At 36.1% G+C, this 23172-nt stretch overlaps 2 protein-coding genes across 2 annotated transcripts; one reads left to right on the top strand and one right to left on the bottom strand.

Annotated features, from left to right (window-relative positions):
• Positions 1-3909: 3909 nt before the first annotated feature.
• Positions 3910-10479, bottom strand: LOC107048904 (solute carrier family 26 member 6). The gene is made up of 11 exons (XM_015272349.1): positions 10300-10479; positions 10082-10192; positions 9723-9995; positions 8549-8709; positions 8308-8475; positions 7094-7198; positions 6889-7022; positions 6638-6800; positions 5745-5945; positions 5131-5379; positions 3910-4544 (listed from the first exon to the last, which is right to left on the bottom strand). Exons 1-11 carry the CDS (start codon positions 10310-10312, stop codon positions 4107-4109), a joined length of 2016 nt encoding a protein of 671 aa, XP_015127835.1. The 5' UTR covers positions 10313-10479; the 3' UTR covers positions 3910-4106.
• A 1037-nt stretch (positions 10480-11516) lies between these two features.
• Positions 11517-15821, top strand: LOC107048903 (MAPK regulated corepressor interacting protein 2). The gene is made up of 4 exons (XM_015272348.1): positions 11517-11818; positions 13951-14063; positions 14158-14283; positions 14773-15821. Exons 1-4 carry the CDS (start codon positions 11814-11816, stop codon positions 14847-14849), a joined length of 321 nt encoding a protein of 106 aa, XP_015127834.1. The 5' UTR covers positions 11517-11813; the 3' UTR covers positions 14850-15821.
• The last annotated feature ends 7351 nt before the right edge of the window (positions 15822-23172 follow it).

Raw genomic sequence — 23172 nt, 5'->3', positions numbered from 1 at the left:
GTAAAACGGTTCAAGTCGACTTATCTCCCAGTTGAGTTTTTGAAGAATATTTCCGAATCTAAGGGAGATAGCGAAATTTTCGTGATTACATTTGTTGTAGCTCTCAATCGGCTCTACAAAAAAGGTTGTTACAAAAATTTTGCTATCTCCCTTAGATTCCGAGATATTCATTGAAAACTGGTCAATAGTCAAAATTGGCTTGAACCGATTTACCACTTCACTACTGAATTTATGACGAGTGGTATCAAGTGGTATCAATTGTAAGATTGAGAAAGTCTCAATAATGAAGAACCGGAGTGACAATTTTTTCAGTGTTTAAGGGGTAACAGAATGCGGCCAATTTTCCAAATTTTTAAACAAATTTTCTACCGAAAGTTGTCGATATTTTTACAAATCGAAGCACATTAATCTCCAGGAGGTGATGATAAAGATGTGCTTTGGGTTCAAAAAATACTAATAACTTTGAGCAGAAAATTTGTATGAAAATTTCGAGGAAACGTTGGCCTTCTGTTGCCCCTTAACGAAAAGAAAAACTTCCTGTTGTGACCTAAGCCCGTGATTTAAACTTTTTTTTAAATACAGTAGCTCTCGGTATTCTCGTACGCATGGGGGAATCAAAACAAAAACTCGAAGGAACGTAAACACGGGAGTGTTTACGTCTGGACCTCGCAGGTGGTTAAGTGGGGCACCGTCACGAGGATCAAACGCGCCGATCTCTATACAATAACATACGTCTGTTATGTGAGATCAGTCGTCTGCTGTCTCACATTTAATAAAGTATATACGACTGACGATATTATTTCACTACCAATTGTAGGTTACGTATCGAACTCCCATTCCCTCGACCGATCTGAGTATTATAGAACAAACTCGTCAGTCCCCCTAAATATTTACGTATTCTCACTCGGATGTGTCCCACTCCGAGGCAGGAATATAGCCTATATAGTCAACTATGAATGGAGAAGAATCACACTGGGGGCGGGGTCGCCACGCACACGGGCGGCCGATGCGCCATCTCGCCGTGAACTCAGTGAACTCCAATTGCACGTGACAGTTCAAACAGATCCGATCAATTAGCCCCTCATGTATAGATATTCCAAATTTTTATTTTTTTCCTCATTGAAGTAGTTTTGAAGAAAATTGCGAGCTAGTAAAAAACATTTTCTAGTTAGTACTTTTTTTAAAATAAATTTTTGAAAAATCACCCCTGAAAAAAAAGGCGTTATTGAAAATTCAATTGAAAACCCGAGTTGAAAACCCGAGTTTGTAGCAGCGATGTCAGACAAGATATGAATGTTTTTTTGGTTCAAATGAAAGAGCGGGTCGAGAAATGGCGTGCTAGGGCCTCTAAAGATGGTTTTGAACCAGGGGAGACTCCTAGACGCCAACGTTCTATACATACTCCTAGACCCCATTGTCCTCCTAGACAATGATGTCACAACTCTGCTGTTCAATTGAAAACAGACATCATCTTTAGAGACATTTGTCATGTTTAGAGGTTCTAAAAATAAAAATTTGGAATATCTACACATGAGGGGCTAATCGATCGGATCTGTTCAAACCCCTGAATTTCGATAATCGTTGGTTTTTTCGTTATCTTTGTATTAGTTAATTGGGTTGATTAATTATTTCGGTGGGATTAATTTTGACGGGTTTGTGTGGTCCATTTCACCTCGCCTTTATCCAATTTTTGGTGTGAATACGCGTTTAGGGAAAAAATCGATCAGGATTTTAGAAAATTCCAGATTTCGTTAGAAAATTTTAGTTTTTTCAAAAATCGAAATAGTTCTTTTGTTTTTTTTTCTAAATAAATTATAATTTTGTGGGATCGTTATAGCTGGACGTTTGGGTATTATTGCACGAGATAGATGAAATTTGTGGATTCGTATTAATGAATTGTGCCATCAAAAATAGTCAGGGGCTTTTTTTGTAACCAGACAATTTCGTATTCGTCAAAATATGAAAAATCCTGTTTGCTTCACTGAAAATAAAACAATTTATTCGCGTAGTAGTTCAAAAATATTTTATTCCATGTTGAAAAAAAAAAATCAACAATTACATAAGTACAGAAATGACGGAGATCCACATAATTCTTATGTACAATTATCGTCGTCATTTTTATCTCTCAATTGAATAAGTAACACGTGGAATTCCATTATGACGTCTTTGGAAGTGCCCACATCAGTAATGCACAATACAGAAATGTCTTGAGAATGTTCAGTGGTATAACTAGTAGTTTAGCAATTTTTATGGGAGATTTACTCCGGAAAAAAATCTCTTTCGTTTTTTGAGGCAAATATTTTGAAAGTACTATTTTTCCCATTGTGTTCCCTCGTGAATCCGATTCTGTACGCCAAAATTATCTTCGTCCACTCAAAATAAGATTTTTTCAATGTTTTGTAACCAAAAATTAAAATTTTTAAAAATCTGAAAAATAGTACTTTTCAATTTGTTTTCCAAAAAATGAAATTTTTATTCTCGCGAAGTGCACACATCAGTTATGCACAGTACAGAAATATATATTGAATCTTCAGCAGTTTAACTAATAGTTTAGCAATTGTTAAGGGAGATTCACCCCTGGAAAAAAAGCCTTCGGTTTTCGAGGAAAATTTTTTTAATTTTCTATTTTTCCCGTGGATTTGCCTCAGGGATACGAATCTGTAGAAGAAAATTGTCTCCATTCGCTGGCAAATTGAATTTTTGTAACTAAAAATTAAACTTAAAAAAATCTGAAAAATAGTAGGAGAGGGTGGGGTAAAATGGACACTTTAGACTTTTTTAAATTTGTTCATAACTCAGAAACTAATTCATCAATTGAGCTCAGTTTAGGCTCGTTACAAAGGGAAAGAATTGTTCTTTGCATTGAAAAAAAAAATTATCAAATTTCATCAACATTTCAACCCCTCATCGACATTAAAAAAAAGTCAGAAGTTTCCGTTTTACTGCAACCTCCCCTATTTAAAAAAATTTCTTCCTCAAAAACCGAAGAAGTTTTTGTCCCGAGGTGAACCTCCCCTTAATCGGACCTATAACATATGCTCGATATCACAGACCGTGCGATGTCACCGACTGAGAAAATATCGTTTTTTCATTCATTTTCTGTCTCGAGTTTCTAATAATTGATTATTGTCATGCACTGCACGATTATTCGGGAAGAGCTGTCAGTTGTTCGTGCCCATGCGTTCGTCAAGTGACAGAATAAGATAATGCAAAACTTCAAGATTTGTCACTCCGCTACTAAAGTACATTCAGATACAGTAATAATACTATTGTCATCATGGAATTGTGGTTCTTGTCATGCTATTTTTCCTAAGTTCATAATTGTTCGCTGGTTCATCTTTCTCGTGAGTCAAAATTAACCGAGATACATGAACAATTGATAGTTTCATAATAACATTCTGTAGTGAAGTGGTAAAACACGAGTTTGGAATAACAATTTATAACTTTTCTACAATTTCTGATAAATTTGTTATCATAATGAGTAATTTTATAGAAAATATCGAGGGATATTTTGATGTTCTTGAATATTACCCTTCTTCGCCGAGATAATTATACAAGCAAATGATTAATGATAATTAATAATAATAATTACTATCTGATTACACCCACGAAAGAAATTAATTGAAAAATCTAGCGAATTCGCTGGACAGTTCTATCAGATTTCTATAAAATTACTCTATTGAGATATTTTCTATAGAATTCCCTCGCCTCAAATTTTCTATTTTTATCATATTTCTTTTCTTTCCATCAACAAAATAGAATAAAAAAACATTCGAAACTTAAGCTGAGGAAATTCTATAGAAAATATCTCAATAGAAAAATCTAATTCTATTATTTTTTTCTAGAAAATATTTTCTATTGAACATTTCAATAGAATCAGAAAAAAATTAATAGAAAGTTCAGTAGAAATCCAATAGAAGTGGAATTGTCTAGCGAGTTCGCTAGGTTTTCCTATGAATTTTTTTCAAACGCGTAGAAATGTCTGCAATTGTTACGTTTTACCACTTCACTGTTGATTTAAATCAATCGTCAAATTGATGAATTGAATGACCCTTGTCATTCCTTAAACGAAGCATTCCATCTATTACTTTATAATTCCTACAATATCATCTGATTATAAACTTATCGCCGGCGTAAGCAACCGCGTCGTGAATAGTCGCGAATATTTTGAAGCTGTGGTCGCCTTTCGCAAATTTCTCGGATTTAACGAAACTCTCAAATACCGGGGCCGAGCAGCCGGCGATGTAAACCTCTACGTCAACGGTTGAGAACTCATCCACTATTGTGTGGAGCATTTTAATACCACTGGGGTCAACATAACTCAGTGCACTCATGTCCATTATAATGCAGTTCAGGCCCTCTTCGCGATGATCCGCTTGGTTCACTTGGTACAGTGAATTTTTCGCTCTTTTCGCGCGAATCTTCAAGACTCTTTGCGGTATCATCCCGATTAGAGTGAAGACTTGGGATTTAAAGTGATTCGCATTGGCGAAATTCAAGCCTCCACAGTAGTGGAATATTTTTATACCTTGAAGCTCAACAATCTGAAATTTTAGATTGAGAATTTTGCGAATGAATTTCTTTTCGAGAAAACTTCAGAGAAAAGGAATTTTTCCAGTTTTCAAAACAGAGTCACTCATTTTCCTATTTTGTACTGAGAATAAGAAAATAAAATGTAGAATGAAATGGCAAATTGTCATGTTAATGACGCTGAATATCCCGAATTTTATAAATTATTATTAATTATTAATTATGAATATCCCGAATTACAAATTACAGAACGACGGATTTAAAAAATTCTTAAATTTGTACTGGAAATTCAAAATTTTTTCCTCTATATTGCAATATCACCAGAAAGAGGAGATATTTCGAAAAATATAAGATAATTTTTTTGCGAAGAATTTCCCGTTTTCACATGTCTTATTTTTTTGTGGAAATGAATCCAAAAGATTTAAATAACGAGTTTTGTTTTATCCAAATGTGCAATTTCTCGAAAAATATTCCCCTTAGATATTCCCGTGATAATCACTTCCTATCAGACGTGAAGAAATCGAAAGAGGAAGAAAAATAAAACAATGCTTCCATTCGAAAGCAAAAAACACCGCACCAATCGAAAAAATTTGAACTCACATTTTTGTAACGCGTCAAATCTAGATATAAATCAGTATTTGGCACGTGTCCGAGTAAACAGGCATACGGTTTTATGCTGAGTAGTAGAATGCTTGCAACAGATGTGACTAAACCAGCCAGCAATCCGATATCGATTCCAATTAACACAACAGAGAGTACAGTGACAATCCAGACCATTCCATCGAGTTTACTGAGCTTCCAGAATCTGGGCAATTGTTTAGCCTGCAGCAGCATTCCCTTCAATGCCACCTGAAATCAACAACTACCTCAACGCAAAAACAAACTCGCGAGAATGAGATTGAGTTCTATTGGATCCTCAATCCTCAATTTCTCTCGCAATGACTTTTTATTCTACTTTGCTGATTTCTCTGGATCTAAGTGAGACAGATAAATTGCTATTTGTTTGCTATTTGTGATTTCATTTATTGAAGAGATTTATTGAAGACCCAACAGTCGAAGCCAATTACAGGGTCCAATCATTATGCAATACTTATATTTTCATAATTTCGTCTAGATCCAGAGGCATTCAACAAAGAATTATCGCCGAGTGATGAAAAAGGATGAATCAATTCTCTAATGCAAATGTGCTTTATGTTTTCATTAAAATCACGTACCACAATTATCGACGCCAGCACGCATCTTGGCAAAGCTTCAAAAAAGGGGCCAATCCACAGCAAAATAATTAATAGAAGAGAGCAGGAAACAATACTGGCTATTTGGGTTTTTCCACCTACAGTTTGTTGTATCAGAGATCGACTGAGCGATGCAGACACTGGCATGCAGGGGAAGAATGATCCTACTACATTGCTAATGCCCTAAACACCAAGAAAAATTAATGCCGGAGTGAGAAATTAGAGAGAAGGATTGAGAGAAATAATTGTTAAAAGGAGTTGAGGTAGTATGTACGAGGTAGTAGGATAATTCCAGCAGAAAAAGCGCTTTCCAATGGAGTTGGAAAATTCGATTGGATTCCTAATGAACTTTTGGTCAGCACACGAGGAAAAAATCCCATCGCAACAGCCCGGAAAATACTGTTTGAATAGCGAAGCGGTAAAACTGTTCAAATTAATTCTGACTATTGATCAGTTTTCAATGAATATCTCCGAATCTAAGGAAGATAGCTAACTTTTCGATATGACCTTTTTTGTGGCGCGAATTGAGAGCTATAAAAAAGGTTATGACGAAAATTTCGCTATCTCTCTTAGATGCGGAGATATTTAGATAAGAACCAATGTGGATTTTCGCTAACAATTAATGTAGATTTTAGATAAACCTTAATTTGAATTTTGGGTAAACATTAATGGTATAAATGGCTAAAAATTAATGTGAATTTTAGTTTAAAAAAATAATGGAAATATTATCGACTTAGATCGCTGGACCGCTTCGCTACTGATTTGGACAAAATCATTTCGGACGAAAAGAAAAAGAACAAATTTTTTTCGAACCAACTGTACCGTCTACCCTACCCCCATACTACTCCATAATATTACGAAAAATCAATTGTTACCATTGCAAAGAGCTCTTGATTCGAGTCAATATCGTACTGAAGTTTTTGGGCAAATATCAGGGCCATGGAAAGCGTTATTGTGTAGGAGACCATGGTGATGGCAATGCAATCGACCGCGACAGTCGGCAGCAACTGGAAAGTGGGTATTTCGGGCTTTGGCAGTCTGTCGAATCATTAATCTCACCTTCAATTAACCCAGATACCCCCTAATTCGTGGGATATTTTATCGTAAAACGAAAACATTGACTCACCCCGTTGGAATATGACCTACAGTTTTGATGCTGTAGCGCCCTGGCAAATCACAGTAATTGGATATTAATGAGCCTGTCACAACGGCAATCAACTCGATTGGCAGTGGCATGTTGCATTTCTTCTTGATCCATGGCTGGGATAATCAGTAATTTTTAATAACGAATTCGAGTAATTGGTGGTTTGTAATATTGGGATGATTTCTACCTTCAAATATTCATTGTTCGACCACATTATTACGATGGCAACAGCCGATACGACGATAGCTGCGTAGTTTGGGGTACTGAGTACACTCACAGTGTCTATAGTCGTCTAAAATGATTTTCATTTATTTGAAATTAATTTTAAGTGGTGAAATGAGAGATTAAGTCATCTCAATTCTGGTAGAACCAGACTAACTTATACTGTTATTTTATTTTTGTTTCATTTCTGTCTTCACAATTAGATTAATTTAATTTTATTCACTCTTACTGTTATTGCACATATTTTTGTTCCTTAATTCACAAGTTACAACATTGAATGAAGAGGAATTCCTTATAAATCACGTGAGAACGCAGATCGGCAAATAATTTTCGATAATCATACCTAAAGTTTGTCATTTCTTTCTTTTTATCTAAATTAATTAGTACCACTGATCGAAAAATGTGAAGGAATATGAATATTTTACATCCCTTTGATCTCATTTCAGGATCAATAAAATGAAAAAATCTATTTTTCTGTCTTGTCGAAAATTTTCAAATTGTTTTTTCTCCTTAAAAAATGAAAGGAAGTTGACTTTTTTAATTCCTGTGTTTGTATTCCTTTCACAGAAACAGGAAATACGGAAAATGCAGGGAAGAAAAATTAGAAATAAATTTTAAACATCAATTTTTCAATCTTGAAAATTTCAAAACGTTGTTTTTTAATAATGAAGAAAAATATATGTATTTTCCTTCTATCATCTAATTCTGATGGACGAAAGTGAAGAAAGGAAGAGAAACGAGATCAACACGAAAGCAGAATTTTTAATTTTTCGATGTCTATCATAAATTCAATTCCTATCCTCACATTTTCATAGAATACATTTAAAAAATAGCAAAAAATTCAAATCAGCGATAACAAATTTTATCTATCGGATTATTATTATTTAATAATAATTCGATTAGAACATACAAATTAGGGAATATCATTGGAGTATTAAAAAGACAAACCCACGAAAACCTCTATTAATTCCAAAGGTATTTAGTCTTGAAAACCAAACGCATAAAAACGTCTCGCTCTTCTCAGAATTAAAGCCAGAAAAATGTTCTCTAAAATATTATTCAACACAAAAAAAAATCGAGCCAAGTAACGTTTTCGAAATTGTTTGTTTTTTGCACCAATTCCACAGGAGCCCCTTCACCACTGCAATAATAGTCCATAGAATATTTAAAAAATCTTACGTAAATCATCTCAAAGTGATAAACTTTGCGTCTCGGTAATTTCAATCCCAGGAGATCCTTAATTTGTGACATGAGTACGTGAATAGCAGCTCCAGTTGTGAAACCATTAACAAGTGTTTCACTGAGCAGAGTGCTAATGATTCCCAACCGTAAGAAGAACATTAAAATCTGCGGATGAAAACTCCGTCATTTCGTTATTTACAAACTCCCACCGACATTGACAATCGATTCGAGGGATTACCTGCATTATTCCAACCGTGAATGTGACAGCGGTTGCCACTTGCATCGGACTATAAATTGTCACAGTGTCATTACGATTTAATTCATCATTCAGGGTGTCTTGGGGGGTTGAGTAAGCTGCCACTGCTTTCCCAGTCATGAGGCAAACAATGGCAAATGTACCTGCAATCGAGTAACGTTAAGGAGCCGTAAACATTCCTCGTTGTTTCAATTGCACGTGACCTGACGCTTCTACCTGATTTTCATTTTTATGGAGATCGATGATTGTGATAATTTTTGAATATGTGAGAGTTGAGAGGATTGACTGACTGTTAGGGCCTTCTAAATAACCGAATTTATTGCAATGACTGTGTCAGTGTAATTGTAACGAGTTAAGAAAAGGAGAAACGAACAGGAGAAAATAGAATGATCGAATAGCTTGATAAATAAACAAATTAATGAAGTATAATAAATAAATAAATGATTGTGAATGAAGTTCAATAAAATCATTGGATAAAATTCTTTAAGTAATGATTAAAAAAGGGAATGAACATAAATAAACGAGTACGGGAAAAAATTAAATATAATGAACGAATAACTTGATAAAATAAATAAATAAATAAATGATTGTGAGTAAAGTTCTTTAAATAATAATTAAACATGTGAAGGAACTGGATAAAACTCTAAGTAAGAGAACTATTCACACAATTATGACTTTAATGTTTCGACAACGTAATCGATGTAAATTTCTGTTTGGCCTTGGAGGATCTCTGTATCTCAGAATATAATAAAACGTATTCCAACAGTGAAGTGATGAAATAACATAAATTAATCAATTCCCCATTTTAATTATTTTTATTTCAGTAGCGAAACGCCAAACGATTCAAGTCGATGTTGACTATTAGTCAGTTTTTAATAAATATCTCGGAATCTAAGACAGATAGCGAAATTTTGATTCAAACATCTTTTGCGGGGCGCATTGAGACCTACAAAAAAGGAAATTACAAAAATTCCGCTATCTCCCTTAGATTCAAAGATATTTCTCGAAAACTCAGCTAAGAGTCGACGTAAATCATTTTACCGCTTCGTTACTGATTTCTGTCAGCGCACGGCGTGAAAAAATTTTCTGAAAGTTCCCCCGCTTGAATGTTATCTCTCGACATTCCACTATCGATGTATTTTTCAAGATAACTAACCCATGGAGACATGCCTGGAAGTTCCAAAAAAGAAATAAACGAGTACAGGAAAAAATGCCATGTAAATTCCAACGACTGGCGGTAGATTTCCTAGTAGTGCGTACGCCATGCCCTGAGGAATATGCATTATAGCGACTGTTACACCAGAAATAATATCCGAGAGTATGTGATCTCTCCACTTATATTTCCTCAACCAATCTATAACGGGTAGCACTGATGTTGCACAAGAGTGACATGACTGTTGCTTCAGGGACGTCGAAATGTTATCGATAACTGGGGAAAAATAAATGTTTTGCTGAATGCTCTAGCGGAAAATCCAGTTGTATTTTGAGTTTTTAATCGTAATAAATATGTCTCACGTGATATTTTCGGCTTTTCATACGAAAATTCTTGATTCAGAGTGCTCTGATCGTACAGAGGCCGATTAATCCGCAGATGAATGAGTGAATCCACCTGTTTTTCGGCATCCTCTGCGTCAAAATCAGTTGAATAAACAAATCAGCAGGAAGTGAGACAAATAGTGTTGAGTCATTCGAACTGTCATGCTTTCCCCCCCAAATGTCATTACAAAACTCACCGAGTAAACTCATAATGAAGGTTGAACTCGCGACACTTTTATTCTGTTCATGCGTCTCGATCCTCTCGGCATCAGTTTAAAAACCCCACTGACGTCTTGTTCACGAATACTCGATAATTGTCTCTCTGGAGTTTTAAGCGGGAAAAAAAGAATTGAATGAAAAAAATCAGGCCATGAGACTGTCAGCTGATCGCCGACGCATGCAGGGGAGCTTGGAAGTTTAAACTACTCTAGTCAATTCCATACTTCAGTAAGGTCGATGTCCCAGTGACTGAATCGCTAAGGAAATATCGACGGGAAATATTTATTTTGAAAAGTTGACTTGAGATTTTTTGTAGATCAGACATTTTGGGGGAGTAATGAGATTTTGCAAACAAAAAACAATCGCTTTTAGTTATAAAAATATTGGGAATGATAGAATCCTTCAGGTTTTTTACTTTTAAAATAAAATTCATTTTTACAAGTGAAAAACGAATTTTGGGGGCCTTTCAGAATTTTAGGCCTGAAAATATGGAAAAAAAGATTTTTCATCGCTTGTGCGCAAAGTGAAATTTTGCGTACGCAAAATCCCACTTTCTACACGTCGTGATGAAAAATAGGGTTCAATACCCGTGGGAAAAGGGTTCTTCGACAATTGGGAGGGCAGAACTTTTACGCACTCATATCGAAATATACTATCTAAACGCGCAAATTAAGAAAAAAAAAAATTTAAGAACTATTTACCCACTTGCGCGGAAGATTTTTTTACTATTCGAATGATAATATTATGGACATTTTGGGGGAGTAATGAGATTTTGCAAACAAAAAGCAATCGGTTTTAGTTATAAAAATATTGGGAATGATAGAATCCTTCAGGTTTTTTACTTTTAAAATAAAAATTGTTTTTACAAGTGAAAAATGAATTTTGCGGGCCTTTCAGAATCTTTAGGCCTGAAAATATGGAAAAAAAGATTTTTCATCGCTCGTGCGCAAAGTGAAATTTTGCGTACGCAAATCCCACTTTCTACACGTCGTGATGAAAAATAGGGTTCAATACCCGTGGGAAAAGGGTTCTTCGACAATTGGGAGGGTAGCACTCGCCTTCGGCGAGCGCGCAACCGCAAGACCAATCACTTCATCATTGAAATCCGAAAAGATGGCGGGATTTTCGCTTGAATTTCTCCCCCCAAGATGGCGCTCCCTCGATTTATCGATTTATCCGACCGACAAGAATCTGCATTACCGAGTATCGCCCACGTACTTCTGAATAAATTCGTGGAAATAATATTGACATCGGCAGTGTGGGTTACCCCACACAAACGTCCTATTTTACCCGGAAAAGTGAACGCGCGTTTCGTTGTGCTGATGGGACAAAAATAAGTCACGCGTGCACCTCGTGTTTGTGACTCTGAGAGGACGCGTCCAACTGTCAAAGGGAGGCCTCGAGCATCGAGGGCTCACCGAGAGGCTAGACCCCAATCACTCCAATTTATTTCTCAAACCATCCGGGGACTCACTGGATTTACTCCATCAAAATGAGGTATTTGCCATTTTTTCCGCGATTTTTATTGCAATTATGGGGGCTGGGATCCATTCATTTGTTGGGTCGGAGCATAATATGTCAAATGGCGGATTGTTTATTCAATTACTCCATTGTCACTGCGTTAACAATCGAAAATATCGACTTTTCGAGGTGAAAACCATCGCTTCCCCATCGATTACTCCTGGGAATTCCTTATAAAATTAGAAAAATTATTCAGAGTTTTCGTGAATGAATCTCGTTCCGCGAATTGTCAGATACATTCGGCCATGTTTGCTGCACTGACGTTTCTCCTGACACCCAGCGTCCCGACGATTATTTTCTGAGAAAAAATATTTATTCTTTTAAACAAATGGAATTGTTTATAACAAAATCGATAAAATTCCACTTTTTTCATCGGATTTTTTTTGTTTATAACAAACCATGTTTTTTCGATGAAAAAGTACTTCTGCGTTTTTTTGTAAAATGTATATTTTTTCATCGGAAGAAAAAATTTCTTCCAGTTGTCAAAAATTATAAAACAACATACCTTTTTCAAAAAAAACATTTGTTCATCTTTGGAAAATTGTTTGTCTAGAGGCAAACAATATTAATTGAGTTACAAATCACGAAAGAAAATTTTTTTTCAAAATGTAAAAATTTTGAAACCGCATAATTTTTTCGAAAAAAAAAAAAAAAATTTCATCTTCGAAAAATTAGTTATTGGGGCCTTCTGCGATATATAAAACAATCAGAAGAAAATAAAAATGTGACCATTTTTTAATGGAAATAACGTGGAATGTCCCATATCCTTTTGCTTTTTCTAGTTTATCCATTCGAATTGGATAACTAGTGTTTGTAAAGGGATACGACTGTCGCGTTAATCTCTACACACCTGCGCATGAACATTCATTTTTGTTTCGCGATATTTATTTCGGTGCGGGGCAGAGAGGCGTGTAGGTGACGCTTGCGGTGCTGTATATATATTTATACACTCACTAATGTCGGGAATGAGAATTTACGGTTTTTTTCCGAGTCAATTCGTTCACAAGTGGATTTTCTATTTTCGAATTTGAGACCCGCGAGGTTTTTTGGGGCGTTGACCCAGTTTTCCCTTGTTATTGACAAGGTATACTGAAATCACCCTTTCATGCATAATTGAATGGACTTGAATCCTCGTAATTGAAGAAACCGTCGGAGGATTCATTTTCCGGAAAATTTAACAAAAACACGAAATTTTTGAAAACTGTTCTGTAAATCAAACAATTTTCTTCGAACAATTTTTGAGCCGTCATTCAATAAATTCAGGGCATTTTTTTAGTTATGCTGGGCCAACCGATTTTTGAAAGAATTCAAAAATTAGAAAAATTGACGTATGAATGAAATTTTAATTAATGTCGATGGATACGTCTCGATAAAACTTGTATTTAGAAAAAAAGATTAAATTTGATTAATTCATTAGCGAACACTGAAAATCACATTTTCGAACTTGTTGGATCGTAATGTGTTGATTTAAAAAAAACAAAACGTAAGGTCTATCCCAAGACTACCACCCAAAACTTGATCCCTGCGAATTTCCGCAAAAAATTCTAAATTAATTAATTAATTGAATTAATTAACTGATTTAGAATTTTTTAATAAAAAAAATCTACCTATAACTATTCAACTATTAAATAGTATAAACTAAATAGTATAACTACTATTAGTTAGTTAGTTTACTACTATTTATTAGTTGGTTTTATAATTTAACTATTTTCTAAATTATTTAATAATTTTTTAAATAATAAAACAAAATTTTTTAATTAATTTATTGCATTCTCATGAGTTATGGAGTTTTTCTATCCTCATATGTTATTGCTGAAGGCAACAATAACTGTTTGAATCAAATAAGAAATTATTTGTCAATCAATTGCTTCAATAAAATAATAAATGATTTCACGAAATTTCCATTTTAGAGTTGAATATCGAAGAAAAGAAAACCCAGTTTTTAGCATTTTCTGCTAGATAAATGGACAATCAGCAAAAAAATTGTCTAATATCTTCTCCCGAAGCCCCTAGTTTTTCGGGATAATGGACAATCACCTAAACTTGTTACTGTTCACCCCTTTCCTCCCGCTTCTTTCTCTGAACAAAATTGATTTGATTTTTTCAAGCGGACGATCGCAGATGACGGCGGTGAACGGCAAGAGGCCAAACACAATGTCAATTCGATATAACACAGAGTCGTCAGCGCAACATTTCGACCTGATAAAATACATCTGTGACTGTGAGTGCATTTCAAATTGAATGAAATCAATTTTTTACGTTTTCGGATGTAACAAATGGTCTTCATGAGTGTCATTATTGTATGATTTTTGCAGCGTGGGATTCAGTGTCGAGAGAACTGAACATGAGTCACAATCAGTCCCATGGGGATTCGCGAAATTATCGCAACGGGGCTTCGGTGACGTATTATCAGGAGAGAGAACCAAATCCACTTTTGAAAGGTATGAAATCGTTCTCTCTGTTGCCATTTTTTTCATATTCCCTTCAATTTATGAATCCCTTATACCTTAAGGATATCCAAGGATATCCAATTATCTTTTACAGTTTGGTGCTGACCACACTACACATTCAACCATTTTTAATCATCAAATTTGTCAATTAAATTGCGTGAAAAAAATTTGAAAATAAAATCATGAATATTCAACGTCATTCAGACGTTTTCGTTTTCGTATTCGTTTTAAACAATCGTTGTTTATAAATAAATAATTGAAATTTCTTAAACTTTCGAAAAAAAAAAATTTATTTACGAAAAATATAAAATCATTGTAAAATGTCCAGAAACTTAGATTAAAATGGGGCTCAAATAAAAGCTCTGATGCCAAAGACTTGGATATCCTTAAAGATGATTATTTAACCCTCTACATTCGCAATATTTGTCATCGTCAATCTATGACGTTAAGATTACATAATATCGTATTAAATACTTTCAGACTTTGAGCCATTCAACCTGGAGGCCTGGTGGGGCAGACGAGTAGTTCAAAGTATAACGAGAAATGCGAACTCCTAGTGCCAGGCCCCCTACAACGATCACACCCGTACATTCACACACAGGTATAAAAAGCAGAAGAGATAAATTGAATAAACCTAAAAAAAAGAATTTTGAGAACTAAATATCCTTAAAAATGCATAATTACCACCTGATCGAGTCTGCAAAGCATCTCCAAAGATTTGAAAGAACAAAAGTCCAAATGATTTCTGGCCATCAGGCAAATTACCACGAGACTCGAGTTTTAAATAATGATAAAAAGTTAATTCAGCTTTCCTTTACATTCCTACTCGTTCATTCAGTAAATAAATAACATAACATCAATGACTTGTTATGAACTATTGATAGAAATATGATGAGAGGGGATATAGTTAAAGGTGCGATTAAAAATCGAATAAATCTTGAGAATACTTTCTCGATCTACTATTTGTTTTTTATATTCTTGGATTAAGCTTAGGTGTAAAAATTGCTAGAAGAAGAAAATCTCAAAAAGTGTAATAAATCAGTAGTGAATTGGTAAGACCTAACAGAACGTTCTTTTTCACGTCATTAAATATTGAATCACCTGAAATGTCTCCAGACATTTTCCCCTCAATCAATTCCCTCTCGATAAAATAATGAAATTAGCAAAAATGTCATTCTTTATTTATTACGTTTTGACACTCCACTCCCTAAATAATAATCATAAATTTTAATGAATGTGAGAAGAGTGCTCATCACACGAATTAGACGAAATTTTGCACGAGTTGATGATAGAAATACAATGAGAAAAACCTAGTAATAGTCAAAAAAAATGATAACACCATTTTCGTAGTTTAAAATTGAAGAGAAAAAATAACATTTCAACTCTGATCTAAAATTAATTTAACCGACAGACCTATTTATACATATGTATTTACGTGATGTACATCGATACGTGTATAGCTGATTAAGAAGATAATGTCTACACCCAAATGAAAACAAATAAATAACGTATAATACCTTTGTACTACAGAATCCAATAAAATCCGTTCATTTTTTTTCTACAAAATATTGTTTTTCTTTTTGCTCGTGTGTTACACGTTTGCAATTACTCGTGCGAAATAATGGCCAGCTGAGGCTTGGAAAAAAAAATATCCGGCGGCCTGGACGGTGGGGGATTAACGCTTCAGTACTTCAACAGTCCATTGGGTTCATACAAATTTGAAGATTCATCGTTTCAACGTCAGGCACTCGTAAAATTCATTGGGGAGGCTGTCGGTACATACCTTCCTTCATCATTTTTTTTTTCGGGTAAATGCTGTTGATTTCGAAGCACCCGTAGTGCTCTGGTGGATCAATAGAGTGGTCGCCATGGCCCACTTCTCTGACGACATCAATTACATTTTGAAAAATGGGTCGTGTGCGTGAGTCATTGATTGACTATTGTTCGAGTTGTTGAATTTCCATCAATTCTCGCGGCAGAGGGAAGTTATGGGAATGACCGCGAAAAGTCAATCTTGAGATTTTTATCTTCATGTTTCATGATCACTGAAGTTTTTTTGATATTTTCATTTCACTGATAATAATTTTCGACTGAAACAACATTGGCTGTTGGTGGTTTGAGGATATCCAAGTACTTTACCTATTTTTTCTCCATTGTAAAATAATAAAATCAGTTTATAATTTTGTAATGATTTTATAATGATTTTATTATTGAAACTGGATATTGAACCTTTCGAAAACATTTTAAAAATCTGAGAAAAATGAGAAACTTTACTTTTGGGCAAAGATTGATGAAATAATCTAAAAAGTGCAATTTTTTAAAATTACGAGCATTTTCTGTAAATAATTTATAAACAATCTTTTATCATTAGTAATAAACAATAAATTTAATCCCGATACTTCTTAAAATTGTTATCATATTATAATTCCAGTGGTAGTTTAAACAATTCAGTCATATACAATTCAAAATTTCGTGGAAAAATCTATTCATGAGAGTTTTAATAAAATTGCCTCACAAGAATTGGTTCAAGTGTTCTCATCTGTCTGTTTTCTCATTTTTTTCCTCATTTTTTCATTCTCACGTTTTCCAATCTCATTTCTGCATTATTATGTCACAATAGATATTCAAATTTTCTATTTGCATCCTCCACGTTATCATGATCCTGATTGCATTAATTTTCCAGGACCGCGACACCTAGGTTCCGTGTTTGCGCCTGAAGCATTAATAAAGTACAATTAAACTGCTGTTCAACTTAGATCTACATGATAACGTGGTTTAATTAATTTCGGGAAAAATATCGACGGCATTAATTGGAATACGACTACCACTCAGCAAGACATGATGTAGGGACTATTGTGTACAGAATTTACCAGAGTTCTGGATTTTATGTGGAACGTTTTAAGGGTAAGGTATTATCCACGAGAAGCCGTAAACTCATGGAGTTTACTCAGTGTCATGTACGTGCATGCACGAGGTCTCGTTGAATTTCCCTCCTCCCCTCGGTCCACAGAATTTGCCGCGAGTGTCCCCCCGAGTCGAAGGTATGGGTATTGATTCGTCTTGCACCAAACGCACCGAAACGCCTGGTGAGTGCAACCAGAAAAGCGAACGAATTTTCATCATTTTTGCTTCCGAATGCAAGCAATGCATTCGCCGAATCCGAAATTTTATATTTTTTGCGTCAGGATAACTAATTTTGACCTCAAGGAGTGCAAATGAATGAATGTTCCTATGTGACCAATAGTTTTTCGCCGGTAACGAAAAAAATAATTGTCTAAATGAATCCAATTGTGATTTAAAATATTCTTCCCAATGACATGTACACCGAGATCGATCATGAGATCGATATGATGCATCATATGTTGATGAAAAAATTTATTTTGAAACCGATATTCAGGGAAAGGTAAAAAAAAAATCAACGTTGGGGCAATGTTGGGGTCATGTTGATTGTCCAGATTGAGCCAATATTGATTTCGACGAATCATTGAATTCAATTAAAAATACATCATCATAGAAATTCCATTCGTAATCAAATTGCCAAATTATTAGCAAAAATCTATTGACTATATTGCGACAAAAGCAATTTCCCGCTTGTTTTCCCTTATTTAAAACGTTTTTTCCTCATGAACCTAATTAATGAATTATCAAACAACTTATTATTACACCTCCGCAGTTGCGAGGGCATTCATAATCAATTCTTCACGAATCAATTCTCCTGAAAATAAGTAGATGGGTGGTTTCAATTATCTCGAATGTGTGATTTTTCTCGGAATTCCTCTCACGTGTCACGAGCGTGAGAGTAAGTTCCATCAAGCTTATCTCGAGATTAACTTCTCCCTCACTCTTGTGGACTCTGCCCACCAACTTTTCCCTCTTTTAACTCCGAGTTGAGCCTGATAGAACTTGTCCAGAGTACGATAATTCCGTGGTTGAAAATCCGCAATTCTCCAGAGGAGTCATTAAGGAGCTTTTACGGGTGTTACATCTCAGTAATGAACACACGCTCCTGATGCGAGTGTCTTCAATATTTCAAAAACTCATCTTGGCTTTTGGAGGATATCAAAGTGGGCTAGTCTCCCCTATCAAGTTATTTTTTAAAAAGAAAAATAACAGTTTCAGTGATGAATAAAATTAACTTTCGTGCAGCGAATTGCAATTATAGTTCTAAAATTTCAGTAGAACTACCATTTGAAATCAATTTTACAGAAGATATTTTGGACCTCGAAGATAAAACAACAGAAAGGATCGATTCTATCATCGGTACTCGTCCCTGTTGACATTCCCAATTTCCCGACTCACCCTTTAGATAAAATAAGATCCCCTACATAACGGAGGGTAAAATCCTATGACAAGAAGCTTCATCCGTTGATCCCTCCCGCCCCGCGACTCTTCGTGGACTTAGTTCACTTTCTCCACTTCATTCTCTCTCAATTGTTGCCTTCAGAGCGGGAACTTACACAGGATGTGTGAGCATGTGAGTATGAAAGAAGCCAAAGACCTCTCGAACTCACTCACATCTTTTTACGTTCAATATTCAATTTTGTATTCACCTTGAGCGAGGGATCCTAAAAGCCTCCGACTCCCTGAGCACACTCTCGAGCTCTCCATGAAAATCAGCAAGTTTTAAAATTCACGCTGTTGTCTCACCCTCTCCCCAGACCGCCGTCTAAAACTCTACATTCACCAGAGTCGCCAGCACCTCAGCAAAAAATCCCGTTGCATTCGATTAAAATTCATCAAGGTCAGCTCGAAGATAAAACAACAGAAAGGATCAACTGCATCATCGGTGCTCGTCCCTGTTGACATTCCCAATTTCCCGACTCACCCTTTAGATAAAATAAGATCCCGTACATCACGGAGGGCAAAATCCTATGACAAGAAGCTTCATCCGTTGATCCCTCCCAGTCCTCAACTCTTCATGGATTTAGTTCACTTTCTCCACTTCATTCTCTCTCAATTGTGGCCTCCAGAGCGGAAACTTACACAGGATGTGTGAGCATGTGAGTATGAAAGGAGCCAAAGACCTCTCGAACTCACTCACATCTTTTTACGTCCAATATTAAATTTTGCATTCACCTTGAGCGAGGCATCCTAAAAGCCTCCGACTCCCTGAGCACACTCTCGAGCTCTCCATGAAAATCAGCAAGTTTTAAAATTCACGCTGTTGTCTCACCCTCTCCCCAGACCGTCGTCTAAAACTCTACATTCAACAGAGTCGCCAGCACCTGAGCAGAAAACCCCGCTGAATTCGATTAAAATTCCTCGATACGCTTGACTCACACAATGTGAAAATGCCAGTGAACTTTCATCCAGGAGTTAAACTCCAGTACATTGTTGAGTAAACTACAATCATTATTTCACAGCAAGGCAGAGTATTTGAAGAGGGAACAGTGAGAGAATAACGAAGAGGTGTAAGAAATACACTCGTAAAGTCGTTCCTGGTCTTTCTCTTCAATTTTTCACACTTCTCCCGTTATTCTTGTACTCGTTGGTCTCAACTTTCTTGAGCGGTTCTCGGAGCGACATTGTTCCCATTCCAAATAGCGATTTCCTCCAGTGGACATGGAATCATCGAAAAACTAATCGAATTTTCAATAGAAAATCAATGGAAATTCGGCAGAATTTTCAAGCAAACTCGCTAGCTTTCTCAACTGAAGAGGGTCTGGATTATGAGTTCAATGGCCTTTCCAACTCCAGCAAAATGATCCAAACCTTCAGATCGTACCCAGCGATATCCACCGCATCATTGGTGAGTCGTCCTAAACCGAACACGTCTAGACTCTCCATTTGTAGTTCCAGATCCCTCGAGATACTGCGGCACTCTTGTGTCTCCCGGAACGTCCCTCACTCGATTCCCTCCCCATCCTTTGATCTACATTCTCTCACCGGTCCCATTGACCTATCCACAACATCGATCCGCTTCCCACCGAGCATTATCTCAAAAAGGGAGAGAACCAAAGAGGATCTAGAGTAAACTATAAATGCTGCAAAACTTTTCACTGAGTGCAAAAACAACATCACAGCTAGGCGTGGCCTTCAACCGGTGTTTAGGAAGTTTTAATCCCCCTAGGTGTAAGTCACGTGAGACTAGCGCCTGGGAAAAATGGTTCTCCGGCTTTTGGAATCGGGGAAAGAGCACTCTAACTCGTTTAATACCTTTGATATCGAATACAAGTGGATAATTCCCTCTTTTCAATTATACATCCGATTAGTTCTTTTTTGGAATTCTCGGTTTACTATTTTCTTCTCTTGTTTATGTTATAGTATTGTTATGAAATAAAATGGCATTATGTTGATTTGATCATGGATTAACGCCCTTTTCGCTCTGCGGCTCATGGGAACTCAATAATTCATTGAATTCCTCAATGTGAATATTTTTCACTTTTCCCTCAATATTGGATGACCCTAAAAGTCTGTACATCTGCAATGTGTTCGTTATTCAACTAGTGTGCCGAAAAACCCTACTAATTTGTAGCAAAGCCTAATTCTCAAACGAGCTTTTCAGGAAACAGTGAACTCTCCTTTATTCTCCCATTCCATAATTCGCACTCTACTCCCCACGAAGCCTGCTTCTCCTCGAAATACTCCCCCCACTCCTCAGTTATCGTTTATCCTCCTCTGTGACGCCATGCGCTGCGGAGTGCGCAGTGGGTCACACAAGGTTATGTTCCTTTCCTCCCACTGCGACGGTCCTCCCCACTATTCCCAGCTTTCCCGTCTCTAACGCCGCCTGAACTGGCGGAGTGGGGGTCTCTCCTTTACTCGCATTTCACGTGAAGTTGCTTCAAGCACACCCTCCGAGCTGTCGGAGTTAAGGAGAGCCCACTGTATGAGGAGCTATGTATATCCCCTCTTACATAAAAAATTAATTAGTTTTATTTTTTCCTCGTAGGAATCGTTAGGTCGTCCTGAAAACACTACTATCATCTTACATAATTGCAATCTTTGACTATTTTCAGTGAAATGATTATCAATTCATTGAAAAAAAAAAAACTTCTTGCAATTATTGAGGATAATAACAGTGTCTTCAGGACGAACTAACGATTCCTCAGAAGGAAAAAATAAAACTAATTAATTTTTTATGTAAGAATGGCTATTATTGTATTGGTTAAATGAATTGGATTTATTTAAACAATTATTTCGTCAATAAATAGCATTTCCGAACTCCTGAGGCACAAAATTAGTTATCCTGATGAATACAATGCTTCCATTCAGAAGCAAAAACCGGTGGACATTTACATTTATGAATGAGTACAGTAATTGTTTCTGATGAATGCACACGAATCAAAAATTAACAAGATGTATTAAAACGTTATTCATCAACTTCATTCACCACTTGATCACTGAATTCAAGTAGAGAATTGGAAAAGTTTCATCGACTTTCCATGCTTTACCATCGCCCAATGAAACAGCTACAGGTTCGAGTGTTTTAACCGTTAAATTTAATTGAACATCGAATCAACATCGCTACTACAGTTTTAAATAGTCATTCATTGAAGCTGATGTACCGTGATATACTCCAGTATGGGAGCGGTATGAGGGAGAGCTGTATTAAAACCATGAAAACTTTCAACTGCATTTTTTATTTCATGTCGCTTCGGCACTCGTCAGTTATTTATCGCTGTTAGAACTCGATTTCAAAAGAGAGGGTGACGCGAATCAAATGCCGAATTCCATTTAATTGGTGGGGTGAGACGTTATTTACTTTTATTCAATTACAGCTTTAACGGAAATTGGAGGGAGATCGGTAAACATAGAATTGCCAATTACGGGCATTTCCCAATTGCGAGCGATGCTGAATTAACAAAGCGACGAAAAAATACAAAACTATTATTTTCGCGCCTGTAATATAGAAACTCCATGAATTATCAGAGAATGTTATTTATCGGAAAATCAGGGGAAACAATAAATTGCAGTTCATTTATCGCATACAAATTAATAGAAATAGAACATTCTACAAATATATTTTTTAATTTCTGGTTAATAGAACATTTAGCGTCAGGTGATGGTAGATGTTCATGCTTTTAAATAGAATTAACTAGTTGCCAACCGTGTCATAAAATTTTCCATGCTCTCTAGTCCCTTGTTCTCAAATTGATGAAGACATTACGAATAAAAAAATCTCGGTGGTTTTTTAAAATAAAAAACCACGGAAACCCTCTCTGGTGCGCCTTCAGAAGACACCGAAGGCCGAATGAATAATGCCGTCCGGGTACTTTAACAAAGCTATTGTAACGCACTCTATGCCGGAGAATAATGGCCTCCCATACTTAGACACTCTATGAGTCTCGCTCATGTTCGCTGCACATCCAAAACGCCGTGAATAAATTGCTGAAGGAGTCGATATCATATTCATGCATCAACCATCTGAGCTGGTGTCGGACCAACCTCCGCCCTATCCTGTTTCACCTAAATCACACTGAGAGAAAAATATGATTCTCCTGACTGAAATATGATATTCCTTGACAATCTGACTGTAGTGAAACAGTCCTCAACAATGTTTCATCGGTTACGGTGACTATGGCCGGAAAAAATGGAGTCGGTGAGTTTTTCAAAAATATCTCCGAAACTAAGAGAAACTAAGGAGATAGCGATTTTTTTATGGGGCATGCGGTTTGAGTGGCATTAGGGGAGCCAAAAAATACAGAATCGACGTTCACCCGGCGGAAAAATTCGATTTTGACGAAAGTCGACTTTCCCCCCGAAAAAAGCCTAAATATGGCACTTTGGCTCTGGGTGGAAAAAAAAAAATTTTTATTTCTGCATTTCTCGGGCAAGTGAGGGGCGCAGTGGCATTAGGCGGGCCAGAAAATACAGAATCAGCTTTCACCCGGCGGAAAAATTCAATTTTGGCGAAAGTCGACTTTCCCCTCGAAAAAA

This window comes from Diachasma alloeum, unplaced genomic scaffold (genome assembly GCF_001412515.2).
Source record: "Diachasma alloeum isolate Michigan unplaced genomic scaffold, Dall2.0 Dall_scaffold_00198, whole genome shotgun sequence".
Lineage (NCBI taxonomy): Eukaryota > Metazoa > Arthropoda > Insecta > Hymenoptera > Braconidae > Diachasma > Diachasma alloeum.
Note: the sequence above shows the minus strand (reverse complement) of the source record. Positions and strands in the feature narration are given on the sequence as shown.

Bases quoted from the DNA above. Each gene is read 5' to 3' on its own strand.
- LOC107048904 (XM_015272349.1), bottom strand. The intron at 9,996-10,081 runs GTGAGACATATT...ATTTTTCCCCAG, and splicing joins TGAAAAGCCGAAAATATCAC to TTATCGATAACATTTCGACG. The intron at 8,710-9,722 runs GTTAGTTATCTT...ACTCGATTGCAG, and splicing joins TTCCAGGCATGTCTCCATGG to GTACATTTGCCATTGTTTGC.
- LOC107048903 (XM_015272348.1), top strand. The intron at 14,064-14,157 runs GTGAGTGCATTT...TGATTTTTGCAG, and splicing joins GATAAAATACATCTGTGACT to CGTGGGATTCAGTGTCGAGA. The intron at 14,284-14,772 runs GTATGAAATCGT...AAATACTTTCAG, and splicing joins ACCAAATCCACTTTTGAAAG to ACTTTGAGCCATTCAACCTG.